General features: G+C 41.8%; 1 protein-coding gene across 7 annotated transcripts in view; it reads left to right on the top strand.

The window, feature by feature from the left end:
* The window catches only part of ARHGEF5 (Rho guanine nucleotide exchange factor 5), a 36,004-nt gene that overhangs the window by 8,047 nt on the left and 8,270 nt on the right, over nt 1–19,687 (top strand). For 6 of the 7 annotated variants that reach the window (XM_015292277.4, XM_046909607.1, XM_046909605.1 and 3 more), the window contains 7 exons: nt 7,963–11,484; nt 13,782–13,863; nt 14,235–14,299; nt 14,549–14,811; nt 15,674–15,834; nt 17,501–17,653; nt 18,908–19,037. In XM_015292277.4, coding sequence (XP_015147763.2) covers nt 8,073–11,484; nt 13,782–13,863; nt 14,235–14,299; nt 14,549–14,811; nt 15,674–15,834; nt 17,501–17,653; nt 18,908–19,037 — 4,266 coding nt within the window. In that variant the 5' untranslated portion in view covers nt 7,963–8,072. The remainder of the gene's footprint in view (nt 1–7,962; nt 11,485–13,781; nt 13,864–14,234; nt 14,300–14,548; nt 14,812–15,673; nt 15,835–17,500; nt 17,654–18,907; nt 19,038–19,687) is intronic. The other variant, XM_046909600.1, reaches the window with a different exon arrangement.

Below are 19,687 nucleotides of genomic sequence, written 5' to 3'. Positions count from 1 at the left end.
CATTTTTTCTCTTTCCTTCCCCCTTCCCTCTTTGCTTCCTTCCTTCCCCTGCCCTTCCTTTTCTGCTTTTTTTTTTTTGCCTTAATCTGTTCTATACTGTACATACAGTGTCTCCCCCTTTTCTCCTTTCTTTTCTGCTTTTTTTTTGTTTGGTTTTTTTGCCTTATTCTGTTCTACATTCTACATACAGTGTGTCATGTTGAGTCCTAATCTAAATTCATTGGGACCTGTGTATCCTCTGTTCTAATTAGTCAGGAATGAAGCCTTAACTTTTTTTTTTTTTTTTTTTTGGCTTAAAAGGGTAAGATAAACCCAGACAGCAAGATCTTGTCTTTGAGCCATACTTTTTTTTTTTTTTCCTGGGCCTTTTCCGCACCTGTAGAGGCCAGACATACATTTTTCTTGATTGTAAGCCAGAATTCTTGCATAACCACATGATTCCAGGAAGTGGGACTATGTGTAAAACAGAAAATACTGTGATGCACACGATGAGCCTATGCCAGTTGTTACTCACAGTTCAATGCCTGCGCATCCAAGTTTTCCATGTCTTTGCATTAGTACCTTCCTATTCAGCACCCACACAATTCCTGTGGCTTTGGGTGTGTGATGCTGTTTTTCCATGGGGAGAGGGATGGGGTCCTCACTGGTAAATATGGGAAAGTACATTGTTTGAAACATTTTATTTATATCTAATACTTTTTGCTTCCAAAAGCAAACTTCTCATTGTGCTTTTTTGATCTAAGTTCACTGGTTAACCATCTAAGAAAAATCAGTTAATTCTCTGAAAAGTAACTTCAGAGAACGATTTTATCAAGACCTGTTTTCCTCACATACATCACTACATCCCTTTTGGATGGACTTTTTTTTTTTCTTTAGCTGCAGGTTTCAGTACAGTGCAGCACCAGTGTTGCAATATTGCCAAGTATTGTTGGCTATGATATGTCTCAAAACTTTTTCCCCATTTTTCATTAAGTCTAATTACTAGAGTAATAAAACAATAAAAATGCTGTGGGGAATTAAGACTGAAAACACATATTCTGAAAGCACAAAATGAGGACAAATGAGTTCAAGATTTAAGAAAAAATAGTTGCTACATCAGATGTAAAAAATCAATATTTTATTTGTACTTCCATTTGATGATAATTATAATATTGAAGCCAAATATGTGGCATGTTTTTTTGCTGTGGCATGTTTTTTTGCTGGGTTATGGTAGTTGTAGCTGATGAAGTTGTGCTGGCTGAAGTTGTTAGCACAGTGTGATGAAGTTTTGTTGCTATTATTAGGAATTGTTTCAGTTATATGGAATATGCTTTACCTATACTGAAGTAAAAACACTGCTTTACCAGTACCTTGATGGCTAGGTGTATTTCGCTGTATAGCTTACCAGTTGTCCTTCACTGATAAAATGTTTCAACTTTGTACCTGCCATTCTCTTAAGGCTCTGGCAGCGGTCACTACTGGAAGCAAGAAATCTAACTGTTCTCATATGGGACTTGATCCAGTTGTGAAAACTTATGTTTTTTCCAAAAACATCGGACAGGATAACTTCAGATGCCCTTCCTGCAAGGGAGGACAGTTTGTTCAGGTTGTTGAGTATTGTTCACCCTTATTTGTCCATAGCTTAACTGTACTCAAGACTGGTACAGGTAGTGTAGCAGTAACTGTGCTTAGCAATGATTCCACTGAGCAGCTGGGGCCAGGCCAAGCTTTCAAGTCTGTTTCCAAGCTCTTTGATGTTTTAATGGCATTTCTATATGTCAAAGTGGTTTGGTATAAACATTAGCACTCTTTAATCTGAGACTCAAAAACAGCAGCGTGGGCTCATGTTTCTGTAACATAGTGAAATTTCTGCAGCTAGTCAGAGATCCTCTCCCATCTAGGTTCTGAAATGCTTTGTTTAAAGAGAAACTGGAACTTCTGTGATTTATAGCAAAACTTCTGTCTGAGAATGTGTGTAGCATGCCTCTAGCAAACAAGATAGCTCATCATAGTATACATTTCAGAAGTCCTTCCTTTTGGGCACCAGATATTTCCGTTGGTTGTTTTGTTGTTTGTAGAGACATCTGTGTGATGCAACTGGAAGTGACAGTACATTGCTTTCACCTAAAGCAATTTCGCAAATTGCTTCCTCTCTGAGTCCACTAGTATCAACAGTCTTACTGCTGAGCTATGGCAGTGAGCACTGTGTACTGTTCCTGCTTATTTTTAACGACTTATCTTAAAGATTACAAAGTGTCAAGACTTATCCAGTGCTTTTATGAATATAAAACTGAAGCTCTGCTTAAAATGAACTAGTTCTCCTGATGTACAGATGGCCCTGGTTGTCATAAGACTGAATCATTTTAGTTGCCTCTTTTGGAAGTGCAATACGCTGTCCAAGCTGTGGGCATCACTTGCTGTTTGGATTAACATTCCGTAGCAATTTCTGAGGTGAAGTTCTATACTACTAATTTTGTTTCTTCTTCTTTGTTTTGTTTTAAAAATTTATTATTTAGTCTTATGATCCATTTAAGAGAAAACAAATATAGACTAAGTATCCTTTTTCTGTCAGTTGCTGAATCATTTGGTAATGAATATGCTCAGTGCATTTTCAGTATGCCTATTGTTGGTGAAAAACAGTGAGATACTGAATGTTAAAACCCATCAAACTGCACCTGTATGACAGAGGTCTTATATTTTCCTGAGATTCAGTTGCAACTTGGATGTATTTTCCCTTTTTTTTTCTTCCCTACCCAAAACATTAGAGGAGGCAACTTTTTCCCAGCATATCAATAGCACATAGGCTTTCTAGCATAGCAGAAGATGCTACATTATTTTGACTCGTGCTTTTTATATGATGACTTTTTATTCTTTATGTTGTTTCCTTTGGCAAGCTCCAAATCTGCTTTCCTTCACTCTAGTGCTCTGTGAAATCTCTTCCTGAGCTCAGGAGTTCTGACCCCACTACTTCACCTTTCTCAAGAGGCTGTGCAGTGCAGTAGCTTGATGGTTCATGCCAATCACAAACTAGGCCTCAGCCTGGTATCCATTTTCTGGTGTTTTTTGTTCGTGGTGGTGTGTTTATTTATTTATTTATTGCAGCTACACACATGCAGTAGGCCTCACTTACACAAGAGGCATTGAGCTGTGGAAACGGATTTAAGCAAGTTGTTCAGTTATAGGGGTGCCCTTCTTGGGAACAGCCTACTAAAAATTGAGTCTGGTGGTGGGGTGGGTTTTATGCTAACACAGCCCTGGGCATTGTACTGAGTTTTTTCTTGAGTGCCTGACCAAAACAGAGGATGTGCAGCCTCCAGGTAGAAGTGGAGATTTTCCTACACAGGTCTGGATTTTGTATGGAGGAGGGTAGAGTGAGCCAGCCTCTGCCATCCTGACTCCTTTGAGCTTTTGAGCTGTGTGACAGCCCAGCTGGGGCCAGAAATCCATTCACCACCCATCAGGGGGCTTGGCTGCCCCATAGCAGAGGCAGCAAGGTTCCCACAGACCCTGTGGGCTGCATAGGGCCAGTAGGCCAGGCAGACAACTCAACTAGTAGTGTGTGTTAGTGCAGCTCCAGTTGACAGGCCTGTAATTGCAGGGCAGGGCTTTCACAGGTGTGAGGCTGTTTACAACAGCATGAGCGTATGCACCTTGTGCTCCCACCTCTCTGCCCTGGCACAGGCTGGGGAGCTGGCTGGAAGCACCTCCAGCTCCTCTGCAGAGGGTAGGCAAGGTGAGGGCGCAGGAGGCGGGGTCCACCCGCAGGTTGGCAGGAGGAAAATCTCTGCACTCATCTAACTCATGGTTTTCTTAGGATTAGTGCTCTATTTAATTCAATGAAGTTGTTGTACCTTGTTTCCTGGCAAACAGTAGAGCTTGTCTGTGCTTGACAGCACTTGTTATTTCTTCTTTTTTAGTTTGGGGAGGGGGTGGGGAGGGAGGGTAAGTACTTTCTGTTTATAAACTGAAAAGTTTGTCATCTTCATCCAGGTAATTGATACATGCTGGAAGCAAGACTGATACATTGTTTTTTGTAATCTGGGAAAACTCTGCATAAAAGTACTATAGCAGGAACTGCCTTGTCTGCTAGTGCTTTCGCTGCTATCTAGTTTTGAGTAGCTGGCCACCTTGCTCACCCTTTCACTCTCAAATTTAGTGTCCCCTGTTGCAGTAAAACCAAGTACTACCCCTTTTTTTCCATGCTGCTGTGCAGCTCACTACACCCTCTCATTTCCAGCTGGCAGCTGATTTGCACCTAGCATCAGTTAGCATCACTGTGCACTGTTGTGTGCATACAAGCTCTGAAGTCCTAGATTTTTAGGTCCTCTTGGCAAAAAAAAAAGTGTGGCTAGCTTTATGTATACAGGGGCCATCAGACTTAAGTTCTTTCAGAATGTACAAGGGAGAGATGACGCACTGAACATCCGACCCAAAAAGATATGAAAAGACAAGCAGTCCCAACAGCGGTAAAGTTGAGGTTTCTGGGAGAGTTTGCATAGCCTGCAAAAAGATGGCATGTCAGAGAGGCTTCTGTGTTCTTGTCTGTCGTGTTATCGGCCCCCTACTACAGATACTAATTGAAAATGTACTTAGGCTGGCCCAGCTCCTGTGAGTTTCCTTGACTACTTTCTGGAGGAGAACCAGGCTGTAGTCAGAGCATAAGAATGCAGTGCTACATAGAGGTTCTCTAAAATAACTGCAGGTATGTAGATTCTTTATGTGTTCCCTACAGATGTAGTAGAGGTTATTATTTTTTCCCCATCTCAGTGAAGTCCTTATTGCAGAGACATGTCTTTTACAACAGTGCACCAGCCTTCAAGCATGAGCTTACCTGTTTCCCTCAACAGATACTTAGGGTTGCCACTACTGTGTATCCAGAAAGTTCGCCCATCCTTTCTCCTGCATCATATCCCCAAACTTCTCTCTTCTTTCTGAGGTTCAGAACACCTGGCACGAATTTGATGGGACAGATCTTTCTTGGCAGCTTCCAGTGTTGATATGCTATACAGCTAACTGTACCCTGCTGTCTCTGAATATCACTGTGGAACTGTACCAGACACAACTTCAAACTTGTCCTTTCACCCATCCAAATCCCTTGCCAACAGAACCAGGAAAGTGGAAGCTGAGTCTTTGAGCTTAATGCAAGAAGTTCACTGTTTACAACTGTAACAGCTCAGTGGGTGACAGTTGTTATTTTCCTCAAAGTGAATTGGCTTGAGTTTGAGGATCTTGCTACTCAGACCTTTCTAGACCATCCCATCTTTAGCAGTTGTAAACATTCCTTAGATACCAGCCTGTGTCTACGTCCACCTATCTCCTTAAATCTTCCTGCTCCTGGGGAGCCCATCCTGTGGTAAACAGTGTTCTTCTAGTCACACAGCAAGGATGCTAAAGTTATATAGGAAGAGCTAAAAACAGCATAGCATGACTAATGTGGCATGATCATGGAGCCTTTGCTACAGGAGGGCAAACATATCTCTCAGGGATGATTTAGTTATAAGTTGATCCTGCCTTGGACAAAGTGGCCTCATGCAAGTTGCTGCTTTCTGTGCTCTGCCGAGTTTCTGTGCTGGAGTGTCTTCCTGACGCTTGTGGAAACGTAGAAGATAATTTATAAGCACTGGCAGCAGTACGATGCAACAGAGCCCTCTGGGAAGGTTTTGAATGGACTTATCAGTTTATAATTTCAACAAACAGTATGTTTTAAATATTTACAACTATTCTCAACAATTTAAAAAAACCAAATGCTGAATAATCTATTTTTGCCTGGTTTTAGAAAAAATAAATTTTCAAAAAAGAAAACCCACAAAAACAAACATGGGGAAAAAGGAACAAAGTTAACTGATGAACTTTTTTTGTCCATTTTTCTAAGCCTTGAAATGATAAAAATCCCCATGAAGCTGCATCAGGGAGGGTCAGATTGGATATTAGGAAAAGGTTCTCAACTGGGAGGGTGGTTGGTCACTAGAACAGGCTCCACAGGACAGTGGTGATGACACTAAGCTGATGGAATTCAAGAAGCATTTATACAATGCTCTCAGGAGTATGGTTTAATTTCAGAGTGGTTTTGTGTAGAGCCAGGAGTTGGACTTAGTGATCCTTGTGGGCCCCTTCCACTTCAGAATACTCTATAACTGTATGATTGAGATATATGCATACGTACATATGTGCATATATATAATGCTTTAGTTCTGGACTCATTGATTTCAGAGAGGTATTCTGTTTCACTTGACATAAGGGAAAGTATTAGTGAAACCAACTTAAAGGTCAGGTCTATCCTGGCCATGGAGCTGGATGGGGCAATGTCCGTAACGCTTTTACCTTCTGTGTGGAATAAACACAATTAAACTGTCTTTGATCTCAAAGACTGCTCTTTCCATGCAGACACTTCTCTTTCTCTGTGAGTGTCCCTAGTTGAAATTGTTGTCCCCCTCCATTGCACAACAGCAGTTGAAATTCTGGAAGAAAACAAACAAACAAGCAAGAAACAACAACAACAAAAAACAAACAAACAAAAAAAAAAACACAACAGTAATCTTAAAATTGTAGAGAAGGTAGAGATCCAGAGAGACAAAAAGTATATTTAATGAACTCTGCAAACTCTCCAAATTCAGGTCTTAGAGCTATTCTGCTGCTAAACATTTAGTAGGTTTTTATGTGAAGGAGTGTGGAATGGCTTGTTTGATCAAAAGATGCAGGACTGTGCATCTAGGAAACTTGACAGGATGAAGGAGGAGAGCACTGAAGCTGTGCTCAGGGAGAAATCTTCACTGTGGTTACATGTTGCAACAGGTCCTTGAAAGCTAATTCACAACCTCTAGTGTGATTGTAGGTGTACCTAGTGCATGTGAAGCAGTGTCAACAGTTTACGGAATGGTTCAGCCCATCTCTGTGACTATCCATTTCTGATAAGCAGGGAATTGAAAATAGGGAAGAAAGCATGGGACATGAAGGAGCACATCCCTGAAGCCAAAGAAAGGAGGGGAGTCACTCAGATTTGTCTATTTCTTACATCTTTTGAATTTGAGATTGTGGATCATGGGATAGGCAGAATCCAGAAAAAGTAAAACATGAATCAGATTCTACCATCCTTTTCATAGACATTTCCCAAATGTCATGTCTGAACTTCAAGTGCAGTAATGGATAGGAAATTCTACTATGTCCCTAGAGAAACTGTCCCTAGACAATCCTGTGATTTTTACTAAAACTGATAGTCTGAATTTTCATTTTGTTTTTCTTTGTAATCTGTAGTTATGTCTATGTGCATCAGGAGTACTCCTTTCCACCGATGTAATTTATACAGCCTTCAGCCATCTTGCATCTTATGTCATGTGCTTGTTATGTATTAATCACATTCTTATATTCCTACTTCTTAGTCAATTCCTGTGATAAGTTGCAGTAAGTTCTTCTATTGCACGTACATACAAAGAGATCTGTGAAGAGATCCATCAGCTCCACAGTACAGGTGCTTCACTGTTGAAATCAGAGATTTTAAGTCTCAGCTAGCTACTACGAGAGGTAGTGAGTATTAATCCACTGTGCCACAAAAATTAATGGAGATTTTTATTATAGTCTTGTCCTGCTTTCTGGGTTTCCCTTTTGGGTTTGAGAGGAGTCACAATAGCCAATACTTTTCATAAATCGTAATTTGCCCATGTACAGAATGATTAATATCTTTACCCTTGACCAAAGTCACTTTCTGGATTTGCATGTAAAACTTAGGCACTAGTAGTTTTATTTTGGAGTTATAATCCCATACTGCAAGCTTACCTCAAGTGTTTGCCTACCCTCAGTCACGGTGTTTTTCTCAACACTTATCAATTCACTAAACTATGTCTTTTGTTTTCTTTCCCCTCAGCGGCACTGATATCTGTTTTTTAAGTCTCTTAAGCCAATTAGTTCTACTAAATCATTCTGCAGTACTAATGGAAAAATGATTTTTTTTTTTTTTTAAACTGAATGCATCGTGAATGGTCTCTGAAGAAGTCAGCAAGGGAAGTACCACGCCCTTGGAAGTTTGCAGCACTGCTGGGCAAGCCTGGAATTCTGCAGTAGCTGAAAGAGAGCATGATGCCCCTCATGTATCAGTTGAAATGAGCACCAGCCCACTGGATTCTGCAGAGGGAGCAGAGCTCAGCACACCCAAGGACTTTCTTTCTGCTCCAGGGGAAGCAGCAGTAATGCCAGGCAGATCCTCTAACCCTGTACAAAAAGTGCCAGCAGGCCTGGAACAAGAGCATGGTGATGCAGATCCTCAGAAGAGACTCTCAGAATGGGAGGGAGAAATAATTTTAGAGAGTGGACTAGATTGTTCACTGAAACATAAGCAAGGGGAGCTGGCTGACCTGGAAAGCAACCAGGGCTTTTCCTATCTCAGCCCAATCCAGGATGGAGCAGCTACTGGCAATGCCATCCCACAGTCTGTGGACCTCAGCACTGAATATTCTCAGTCCCAAACAGAACTGGCTTTTCATGTCTCAGACCCTCAGGCCCAATATCAAAAATCTCCTTTGGCTGATGACATTTCCTCTCAGAGAGAGGCACCTAAGTGCTTCTTGGTTTGTAAAACCATTTCAGAGAGGCACTATAAGGCTGAGCCATCTCAGGGTAAGGTAGGGTCTTTGCAGGAGACTGATGCTAGTGCAGATGAGAAGCAAAGCAGCGAAAAGGTGTCACTGGCAACTGATGAACAGCCTACCTCAGAGATAACAGCAGAGGACATGGCTAAACTTTACACTTCTGAAGATGGTAAGGAAAGCAGAAGAGCGCTCCATAGTTGGGAAGAAAATACAGAGTCTTCCTATCAACTGACTTCCACCTTAACAGATGACAGCCAAATAAGCTTACTACAAACAGGAGGAAATATCTCAGCTTGTGAAATAAGGAGTAACAAGCTGTTCAAAGACCAGGGAACAGTAGTGATTCCTAAAGAAAACTCATCCACTTCTAAATGCATTCATCTTGAAGATGATCACAGAAAAACAGACAGCAGACCTACCTCTTCAGTATCATGTGCTTTCTATGTAAAGGATACTGCTAAAAAAGTTAAGCAAGTGAATACTTCACAACATAAGGAAACAGCACAGGAGAAAGCAGTGTCTGAACTTCAGCAGGAACAAGAGAAGAAAGAGTGCAAAGACCGTAACATGCAAGAAGAAGGAAAATTTTTGAAGCCCAAAAATCAAGAAAAAAAGGAACACAATGAACAGGAACAGCAATTACAGAGGGAAGAGCTCAGACTGCCATCAGCTTTCCTTTTAGAGACACTGTCTATGCCCAGGCATAAAGTGGACTTCTGTGGTTTGGAAAATGTTTTTTTGACTGAGCAAACTGGAACAGCACTTCCTGGGGAATGTGGCTTCATGAGAGAGCATCTTGGTGAGAGTGTGCTGCTCAAAGCTCAAGTTACAGCAGTGGGTTCTAGATGTCAAACACCTTCTGCCAGCCCTTTCCCATCAGAGAGCCTGAACATAGTGGGTGAAATTCCAGTGGTGCCTCTGCACATGTGCCATATCTCTGACCTGGAAGAGCTGGAAGACTCTGTCCATTTTTCCATCAGCAGTCAAGATAGTGTAGAAGTTAACTGCGATGACAAGATAAGGCTGGGTGGGGAGGGTGAGCACAGTGGTGAACCTGGAAAAGCTGCCCAAATATTCGACAAAAGAGAAGCACCACACTGTGGAGTGGCAGCACCTTCTAGCATAGAGAACCCAGAGGCTTCTGTGCCAGTATGTTCCTCTACTGCTACTGGGAAGATGGACCCACCTGATCCTATGGATCCTCATCCCATTGCAGAAAACTTACAAAAAGCTGAGGTTTGTGACTTTGTTTCAGATTTACCCTCTGAGCTCACCTCTGTGGGTAACACAGGGAAGACACTTTCAATGTCTGACCCACAGCAAGAGGAGGCCAGTGGAGGGACCCTGGTGAACCCTGAGGACTGTCCTAGTTCCAACCTGAACGAATTGCCATACTCTATAGAGAAGCATGCTAACCAAGCTGTTTCTGTGTGCATGCAGAACTTGGCATCAGTGGAAACTATTGTTTTAACTGCTGATCCAGAGGAGGACAGTGGTTCCTATGAACTGCTTGCTCCTGAGGAAGACTTTCGTGAAGACCTTTGTGGCTCATCTTTCTCTGTAGTATATACAAGCTCTCTTCCTGCAGGGAAGAACCTTCGTGGGGACAGAGAAACTCTGTTTTTCATTGCAGAGCCTCTGGAATCACCTCAAAAGTGGGGCAGGACTTCCACTCCCTTTAACCAACCAGAAGGAATTCCGCAGTACCAACCTCCACCAGAAGAAAGTGCCATTATACAAGAAAATGAAACTGGAACAAATGTGTTTCACAAATCACAACAGGTACCTTTACTTGATCAGTCTGACTGGAAGCCTGGATCTAGAATCTCAAGCATCTTGAGCACCCTAACTTGGCCCCCTGAAGCAGATATGGTCCTTGCTGTGAACCAAGGACAACCTCTGTCTCCTATGCCTAATACAAGCCTAACTCTGGTGTCTAAGCCTGATACCAAACACCTTCCTTCCCATGTCCCAAGCCCTGTTCAAGCTCAGGCCCCTGGACTTAATGCCAATCACTGTGTCCAGCCTCTAGCCCTTGAGACTTACAAGACACTGACTCCTGTACCCCACTCCAGGCCAAATCTAAACTGTAACGTGGATGATCATGACTTACTAGCCCTTACTATAAGACATCCTCTATGGACTGCCGCTATTGTATCTGATGCTAATAATGCCAACTCTTCTCCTGATAGAAGTCTAACAGACAAAGTTGTCTTTGTTCCAGCAACTAAAGGGCGCAATCTCTGTGATTTGGGTACCCAGGATACAGAGACTTCTAATGACTCAGAGGTCAGTTTGTTGGCCAAAGGCTTTTCTGCTGTTGGAAATGAGGCATTGGCCAGCTGTTCTGACACCAGCACTGAAACAGTGATTCAGCACATGGGTATACAGTGTGAAAAATCCTCACCTGACCACCTTTGTTGGTCCTCACTGGAAGATTTGAGAACATTCACGGATTCCAAGAGCAGAGACTCTGTACAGTCCCTTCCAATGCTAGCATTCACCAATCCAATTCACTTTCTCCAACTAAGCCCTCCATCACCACCAACTGCTCAAACAACCTGCCAAGAAGATGAGGTATCAAGAGAGCTGCAGTGGGAGCAGCGGACAAACCTCTTTGGTGTAGACACAAAGAACATCCGAGCACCATCAGCAATTACAGAGAAAATAGAAAGTGAGGGGAGAGTCAAGCAAAGGCTAGAAGAACAACAACAAGAACACCATTTGGTGTCTCAATTAAAGGAAGAAGTACCCAAACATTTACCTTTGGAAAAATCATTAAGCTGGCCAGACAAAAAAACAATTGAGGTAGTTGCACAAGAGCCAAGAGTCAATCAAGAAAGTCTGAGTAAGCGCAGAGTGAAAAGCAAGGACTGGCACCGGCAGGGCCTGAAGAGGATATCCGTACCACCAGACGTCTTGCAGGGTGAGTCCATCCTCCATCTCCACCTACTCTTCTTACCTCCGCAAAACTTAATGCAGATATCAAAAGCCTGAAGTTAAATGGGCAATGTGATAGAAAGTCGTGAGAGTTGAAAGTGTGGCAATGCTTTTGTGCATTTCTGGCAGTACTTGGAACTGCAGCCCCTTGTGCATCTCCAGACTGCTATCACACAGCTCTCTCCTAAGCTCTAAGCTCTGTCTGCTGCCCTGTGATAAGTGCTTCCTGCTGCACATGGGGACTTATTTCCCCTGCTTGCACTAACACATGCAGCAGAGACCTTATTTCGCTTTCTCTTCCTTCTCTTTGTTTATTGATCTGGTGCCCTTACACAGTAACGTGAGCAATTTTAGCCTACTTCCTACAGTTGGGTTTCTTGTGGGGCTGTTTGCAGCTGTTAATCACCTCTGTTGCCATCATAGGGCCATTGTGTTTTGTTGCACTTAAATAACAGCCCTTTTCTAAGTAGTAAAGAAAGTCTGCCTGCTTGGCAGCCCATATGTATTATGGCATGTATTAGCCTTTTCCCTGTTTATTTCCTACCTCCCTTCATTTTGCAGCTGACACCTTTTAGTCTCCAATCTGACCTTCTGAAAGAGATTTCTTCCTAAGAATGTAGACTTTGAGATTACAGATAATAAAGCAAAGTCTAAAATCCTATCTTGAACAGAAGCCAAATCACTGATGCTATGAATGGAAAACTTGCATTTTTTGTAGTGCAGCTCATTCAGACAGTACTTGCTCTCAGGATGCCTTTCTGTTCCTTATTATATTCTATGTGTACATAGGTTGCTCTGAAAGTAATGCCTCCTATTTATTTCCATGTGAACTACAACAAAGAGCACAATAATGCTATTTGATAGAGTTAATTCTCAGCTACAAAACACTGTTTTTCAATATAACCACCACCACTAGCTATGCATTTTTGCCAGCAATGAACAAGAGCCTGCATGATGCACTTGTAAAGTCTTTACTAGCAGAGGTGACACTCTGTCACCCCTGCGTCAACACACCAGCCACTGCCTCACTTTGCTAACATCCACTGTTTGATCTCCATAAACATGAGCAAATGTCAATGAATATCAGTGGGTGCAATTTTTTCTGTATGGAAGAATTCAGTTCCACATCTTGGCATCTGACCTGGAGCGTATGAAGAAATTTTGTCAAACTACCCTCTGCTGCCATCTGTCACATGGCAACAAAATGTAACAGAACATTGGCGAAAAGGTTGAATCTCTACTGCCATACCATACCATCACAATCTGCCTTGTATGTCATGGGCCAGCCTAATAAAATAGAAGGCAGTACCTTTGGAGCAGTCCTCATACAATATTTTAAACATACTTGCTTTTTCTCAGAAATTAAAATGTTTATTTTCCAAGATTCACAACATGCTGGAGTTCTGTTATGGAGGGAAAGGAGGGAATAGCTGAGGGGTGCAAAGGGTTTGGGAGCACACTCAAATCAAAATTTCTTCATATATTGGACCTGTAAATTTTTTGTTCAATATTTTAAAATATTCAAGGCAACAGTTCTTTTCCCTGACTTATATTTACAGCTCAGTCTCTAGTCTCACTTCCTCATTCTGCTTCTGATGAATTTACATATAATTTCTTCACTCCTTATTTAATTATAAACCTCTCACAGAATGAAAGAGAAGCCCACATTTTCTTCATTTTATATAAACACACACTGACACAAACAGCAGTTTGTAAGCAGTCAAGGCACATAAATGCAAGTTTTGGATAACACCAATCATGCTCATGCAGAATCCACCAGTTGTCATCCTTTGTAAGACTCTGGGAATGTGTGATTTTGTTGGGTGTTTGGTATTTCTGTTCTGGATGTCGCTTAGAGTTCTTGGAGCTCAACATTTGCAAAAGCACGTCTAAGGCTTTCAGACAAAAGTAGCAACTTTGTGTCCATAGATCCTCAGCTACTTCACCCAAGTTGCTGAAAAGGAAAAGGGAGCTTTCAAATATAGGGCCTGCAGGCAGTATCTTTGCTTAGGCAACTGAAAATCAATGCTCTTAGAGCTACTGTCACTTCTGAAAGTATCAGCCTTATTATTGGTATGAAAAGCAAACATGATTAAGTAATAGATCTAAAGTGTAAGTAATGCCAAGGATTACAAAAATCAGAAATAATGTTCAGGAGGGCATTTGTACTGTAGAATTAAGACTGTTGCATAGATAGGGTATGATAAGTGGTATCTGTGTCTTGGGATTCTAGCTCGACTACATTTGTGTTTGTGTTTACCTTCTAATTATCTTATGTAACAGAAGTCTGTCCCGTTCCTTCAGAGGAAGAAGCACACAAGGTGCACAGGGAACCACCAGTCAGTTCAGAAACAGTTATATTACGGTAAGTCTCTTAAAGGCTCCATTGATTTTGGCCTCATGCCTGTGTAGCACAGATACCTGATGCTCTACTATTGTTTCTGAGGGACCAAAATGAAGATAATAAGTAGAAAACTATGATAAGGTGACTTACGACTGTGTTCCTCTCCACGTCCTGTAGGAGAGGACTCCATTGCAGCAGAAGTATTTCTGTCCAGTGAACAGTATTTCCATCAAACCAAACTTTGTTCTTTCTAAAGTAAAGGATGCGGAGCTTGAGCTTGTTCGAAAGAGCGGGCCTTGTTGTGCCAGATCCATTACTAAGAACTGGGTTATCCATCACTGGCACTGTGCTCTTCATTTTCTCTGTGTTTGCAAATCCTTACTCCTTGACAGAGAGAAGAAACTTGAAGATACAATGGGGACCTTCAAACGTCGACACTCCAAACTCATCAACTCCTGTAAGTACCTTCTGCTTGAAATTCTATGGCAGACCCCTGTCTGTCATCTCCCACCCTTGCTGTGGCTTTTGTCACTTGGGTGCATTAGAAAGGAGTGTTTAGTGGAGGCAGTGAAGCCAGAGTCATGGTCACTACTCGGCTAATAGCAGATACATGTGGTTTAATGTTATCCTAACTGTTTCCTCCAGGCTGAATTAGAGAGCAGGTAGCTACCATAGTAAATATAAAAATATATGCCTCTCTTCACAGCAAGGTTGCTGTATCAGGAGTACAGTGATGTGGTTCTGAACAAGGCCATTCAAAGCCAGAAGAGAGTGGATTCTTTTGCAGAGGATACAGAATCGAGTTTGCCAAGCTCCCCAAGACTACGAAGGAAAGTGTTGTCTCCCCAGGACTCGTATTTGCAACGTCTGTCAGTGTCATCAAATGCATCCCTCTGGCAGGATATTCCCATGATCCGGGGCAGCAGAATGCTACTCAATATGTCCCGTGATGAGCAGAAGCTACAAGAGGTAATGGATAGATGTAATAAGGCAGATAGGTGGCTTGTAGTCAGAGAGGATGGAGGACGGTGGTTAAAGTGGAGAGCAAAAATGCCTGATGTGGGAATGCAGTGGTTGAATTCAGAGGTCACCTTCTCATGTAAGCAGGTCGGAAATGTGGTGTCAGTGCTTACAAAGTAGTACAGTGCTGAAGTTTCGCACTGTTGATAGAAGGAGCACAGAAATAAGATGAAAATTATATCAGTAACATCATGAAAACAGATGTCAGGAAATTGGAACAAGAGAAAACAAGGAATTTTGAACAAGTTTGATGCAAAAGAGAATTTTAAAGAGAGCTTTCTCCCACACTTAAGCTTATGAGAGATGCTAATAAAGACACAATGAATTGTAGTTCCTGTGCTAGCATGAGTTTACAAAATTTACCCACACGTGCTGCAGGGCTGAGGGGGATTGAGAAGATGTATGTAAGTATTCAGCAAATTGGTACATGGAGTAACAGGTTAAGGAAAATGGGAGGGACCAAAAAATGGATGGGAGAGCCCTGAGAGGGGGGTAAAAAACAACAGCATGTGAAACATGAAGGAGAAAAAGAACATGGACAGTCTGGATGCTGGAAAATTTATGGGAGCACGTGAAATAGGGAACCTAGTGAAAGTGGAGTCAAGGAATGAAAAGTAAAATTAAAACAGGTAACTGTTGTTTTAAGTTATACCACACACTCTTTCATTCCTAATGTTTCTCTTCTTTTGTAATTAATTGCGCACGTCGCATACTAAAAAGTTTTCTTGCTTTGTCCCATTTCCACCTAGTAAGATTCCTTGCAGGCTTGCTTGGTCTGCTGATGTTCTGCTCCCTTTTTTCTTCTCTCAAGGCCAAATTTGAGTTGATAATGTCTGAGGCTTCCTACCTGCGCAGTTTAAATGTGGCAGTGGATCACTTCCAGCGGTCAGCAGAACTCCAGGCAATTCTCAGTAATCAGGAGCGTCAGTGGCTATTCTCACGCCTTCAGGATGTACGTGATGTCAGTGCCAGGTGAGATTTGCCCCCCTTACTTCCACATCTAACACCCTCTATGAAGAGCCAATACAGCCTTGAAACACTAGTTTCTATCAGTAACATCTCTCACTCCTGTGCTGTATGTTCACTGTATATACATGCACATAGCGCTTTGTGATTGCATATCAACATTGCCCTCAAAAGGTCCATCACCTTTTCAGGTGACAGGACAATGTAGATCTTGGTGTTAAGTCCTGGAAATGATACAACTGCGCACAGAGATCATTGCAGAATCAGAGTGTTCAAAATGCTGCCATGTCTTATTGGCACTAACTGCAAACAAGTAACTCAACCTCAGTCCAAACAAAATGCAACTCTTGCAAAATACATGTGGAGAAGATAAGATGCAGCTACACAATCCTGAAGCAAAAATAAGTAAATAAAATTACAGCCATCATATATCAGTAGCTAATGTGAAATCAATTAAGCATAAGTCATAAAACATAGATCTGACCCCATGCGCAAGGAATCCTCTTTGATTCGGTTCTGTTTTGCTCCTGCAAGGTTACTATGGTTTGCTCTGTGTTTTCAGTTCCTACCAAGGGAATTCTTTTTGGTGATATCCTGATTTGCTATTGTTTCCTGATTGTAACTTTAGAAGTAACAAATATAGCTTTTTCAGGAACAAATTAGAGGGCTGGGCAGTTGCCAAATGCATGAAAGTTGCAAGATTCAGATAGTATACCTGGGACAGGGCATCCCTGGCTGTATGTACAGACCAGGAGACAAGAAGTTGGAGAGCAGCCCTGCAGAAAGCAATGTGGGTGATAATAAGTAGAGTCTGAGTCAGCACTGTGTCCTGGCAGCCAAAAAGGCCAACTGTACCCTGGGGTACATCACGCAACTAATCAAAGGAAGGCACTGTCCTGTTCTGCTCTGTGCTGGTCTAGCCTCACCTTGAACACTGTGTGCAGTTTTGGGTGCCATGACTACATGAAAATGTAGTGTGGATATAAAGCTATTAGAGAGCATCCAAAGGATGGTTATGAGGATAGTAAAGGGTCAAGAGGGCAAAAAGTATGAGAAGCAGCTGGAGTTCATTGTTCAGCCTGGAGAAGAGGAGGCTGAGAGGAGGCCTCATGATGGCCTACAGCTCCTCATGAGAGGCAGCAGAGGAGCAGGAGCTGAGAGCGCTGCTTTCTGATGACAGCAATAGAGCCATAGAGAATGCATGGAGCTGCATCAGCAGAGGGTCAGGTTGGGTATTTGGCTTTTCACTGAGGGTGGTTGGGTACTGGAACAGATTGTCCCGGGAAAAAAAAAAAAAAGGTCATAGCACCAATCCTGCCTGAGTTCAAGGAGCATTTGGACAGCAACATTCTCAGACATAGGGGTTGAATTTTAGGTGGGGCTGTGTGGAGCCAGGAGTTGGACTTGATTATCTTTGCTGAGTTCCTTCCAACCAGGATGTTCTGTGATTCAGTGAGGAACAGTAACCGATTTTGCCTCTGCCTCTTCCTTGATGTCTAGCTCCAAACTGTCATTGTACAGGCACTACGCTCTCTAGAAGTAGAGCTATTTTGTGCTTATATGTGAGCTATCCAGATTTTAAAGAAATTAAGATTTTCATGCTACTACTGACATTGATCACTCTGTTCTATATTTCTCTCTCCTTCGATGGCACCACAACTGTGTGCTGCAGTTTCCTTTTTGACTTGGAAGAGAAGTTTGAAGAGGACATGTTCACCTTCCGTGTATGTGATGTGGCTCTGAAACATGCTCCTGAGTTCCGCAGGGTGTATCTACCGTATGTAACAAACCAGACATACCAGGAGCAAACCTTCCAGCGGTTGCTGTAAGTTTTTCATCTGTTGAAACCTTCTACAGCCTCCTACTTGCTTGCTGCATTTCTGATGCGCACTGTTTCAAGTGACAGGGCATACAACAAGTATGATCTGTTTGTTGGTACTCGCAGTACATCTCCAGAAGAAAAGGTGGAAGCCTTCTTCAATTCAGTAGCATTTGGAACAGAAGGACTGAGATGTTGTAAGGCTCCTCTTTTGAGAGGAGAAAAAGAATAACTGAGAATAATGTAATTCAGACTATTGAAAACCTGAAAGTGATAGTTAAGAAAAGTATGGTTGCTGCCGTTAATTCAAAACTAGTTATCCAAGAGTGTTTGAAATGGATTGAAAATCCTAAGGCCAGAGCACCATCAGTTTCTCTTGCTGTCCTCTTCTGTACTCAGTGGCATAATCAAGCACTGCTCAGGCTCAGTAATGAGCAAGGTTCCTTAGCACTTCTGCACTAATTCCCTCAGTAAAAACCCAATCCTAGTTGACGATTCTGAAAGAAGTCACTGTTCCAAATAAGTCATTCAGGCACTGGGTGCTCTGGGTGCTGCTGACTGGGTGAGATTTAGTCTTACAATTGGTTTCCTTCAGTGAAGGCTCAGTTCTTTACAGAAAGAACCTTCATCTAGGGCATTGTGAGCCCAATGGCTGCTTGTGAGATACTTCTACTTGGCATAAAAGCTTCTTTTCCATCTCTTCAGAGATATAGGATTTGGCTGTTCTGGCAGTAGATACCACTTGCATACCATTATTTTTGTATCTGCTGCTGCCCAAGACAGAAAACTGGATGGCAGTGGCTGTTTCTAAGAGGCTAAGAGACACACTAGGGGGGAATGCAGGAATAATACAGTAGCAAGAATGTGGAGGCAGCTTTTTCACTCTCTGGAGAAAGCCCCTGGAGCTGGGCCATTTGGTATGAAGAAAGGATGCAAACCACCACTATTTTGTGAAAGGTACCCTTTTTGTAGGTGAGATTGAAACATAGGTGCTATTTCTGGTTATTCCAGAGGACTATAGCACAAAGAGGAAAGTTCTAACAAGAGTTGTACTGCTGTCCTCCTATAGCTGTTAAAACCTATACTTATTCTTGCTATACAGAGTGGTCCAGTTTGTTGACATCTCTTGCTCCACAGCCAAAACATGACTGTAATGACTGGCATACTCCAGCATTCACTGAAATCTGGTACTCTTTCTGTTAGAAAGACTACATATTTGGTTTGATGCCTAGATATCCTTTCTCATTTACACTCCCACAGGAGTGGAAATGCAGGATTTCAGCAAGTCCTGGAGAGATTGGAAAGTGATCCAGTATGTCAGCGCCTCTCGCTTAAGTCCTTCCTCATCCTCCCTTTCCAGCGCATCACTCGACTTAAACTCCTACTACAGGTAACTGTGCTCATTATCTGTTTTCCTACACTGTCTTTTAAGCTGACCCTTCTTCAAGTCTGAAAGTCACATAAATAAATATTAAATATAATATCAATTAATTATTATATATATTATTAATAATATATAATTAATAATATAATTATTAATAATAATCAATTAATATAATAATATAATTAATAATTATAATAATTAATTATTATTATATTAATTAAATATTATATTAAAAATAGCATCAAGCACTGGGAGGAGGGGCTGCATAGAGCTCTTCATGCTCTGTGTGATGAGTTTGGCTAGATGCTCTAAAGCAACTCTATTGCATTTATTGTGAATATACCTTTCCAAAAACAAAGCAGGCATTTGTATGATGATAAATGGGTGTGTGTTAGACCAACACCATTAATTGGATTCAGTCCCTCCTGTGAGGCAGTATAATTTTGTATACTTGTTAGGACTTAGGTGTAGCACTACTACAATTATATACCAATGAGTAATTCATGGAGTAGTCTCAGAACATGTTGTTTTAAATCTTATTGGTGTTTTTTTTTTTTTTTTTTTTTTGCTTCCTTCTAGAAGGCATGTGTTCCCTGGCTGTCCTCTGGAAGGCAGTCTATCTCCACTCTTTGCCTGCAACATTATCTCTCTGGGAC

Source organism: Gallus gallus, chromosome 1 (assembly GCF_016699485.2).
Source record: "Gallus gallus isolate bGalGal1 chromosome 1, bGalGal1.mat.broiler.GRCg7b, whole genome shotgun sequence".
In the NCBI taxonomy this organism is placed as follows: domain Eukaryota; kingdom Metazoa; phylum Chordata; class Aves; order Galliformes; family Phasianidae; genus Gallus; species Gallus gallus.
This window is presented reverse-complemented; position numbering and strand designations above follow the sequence as displayed.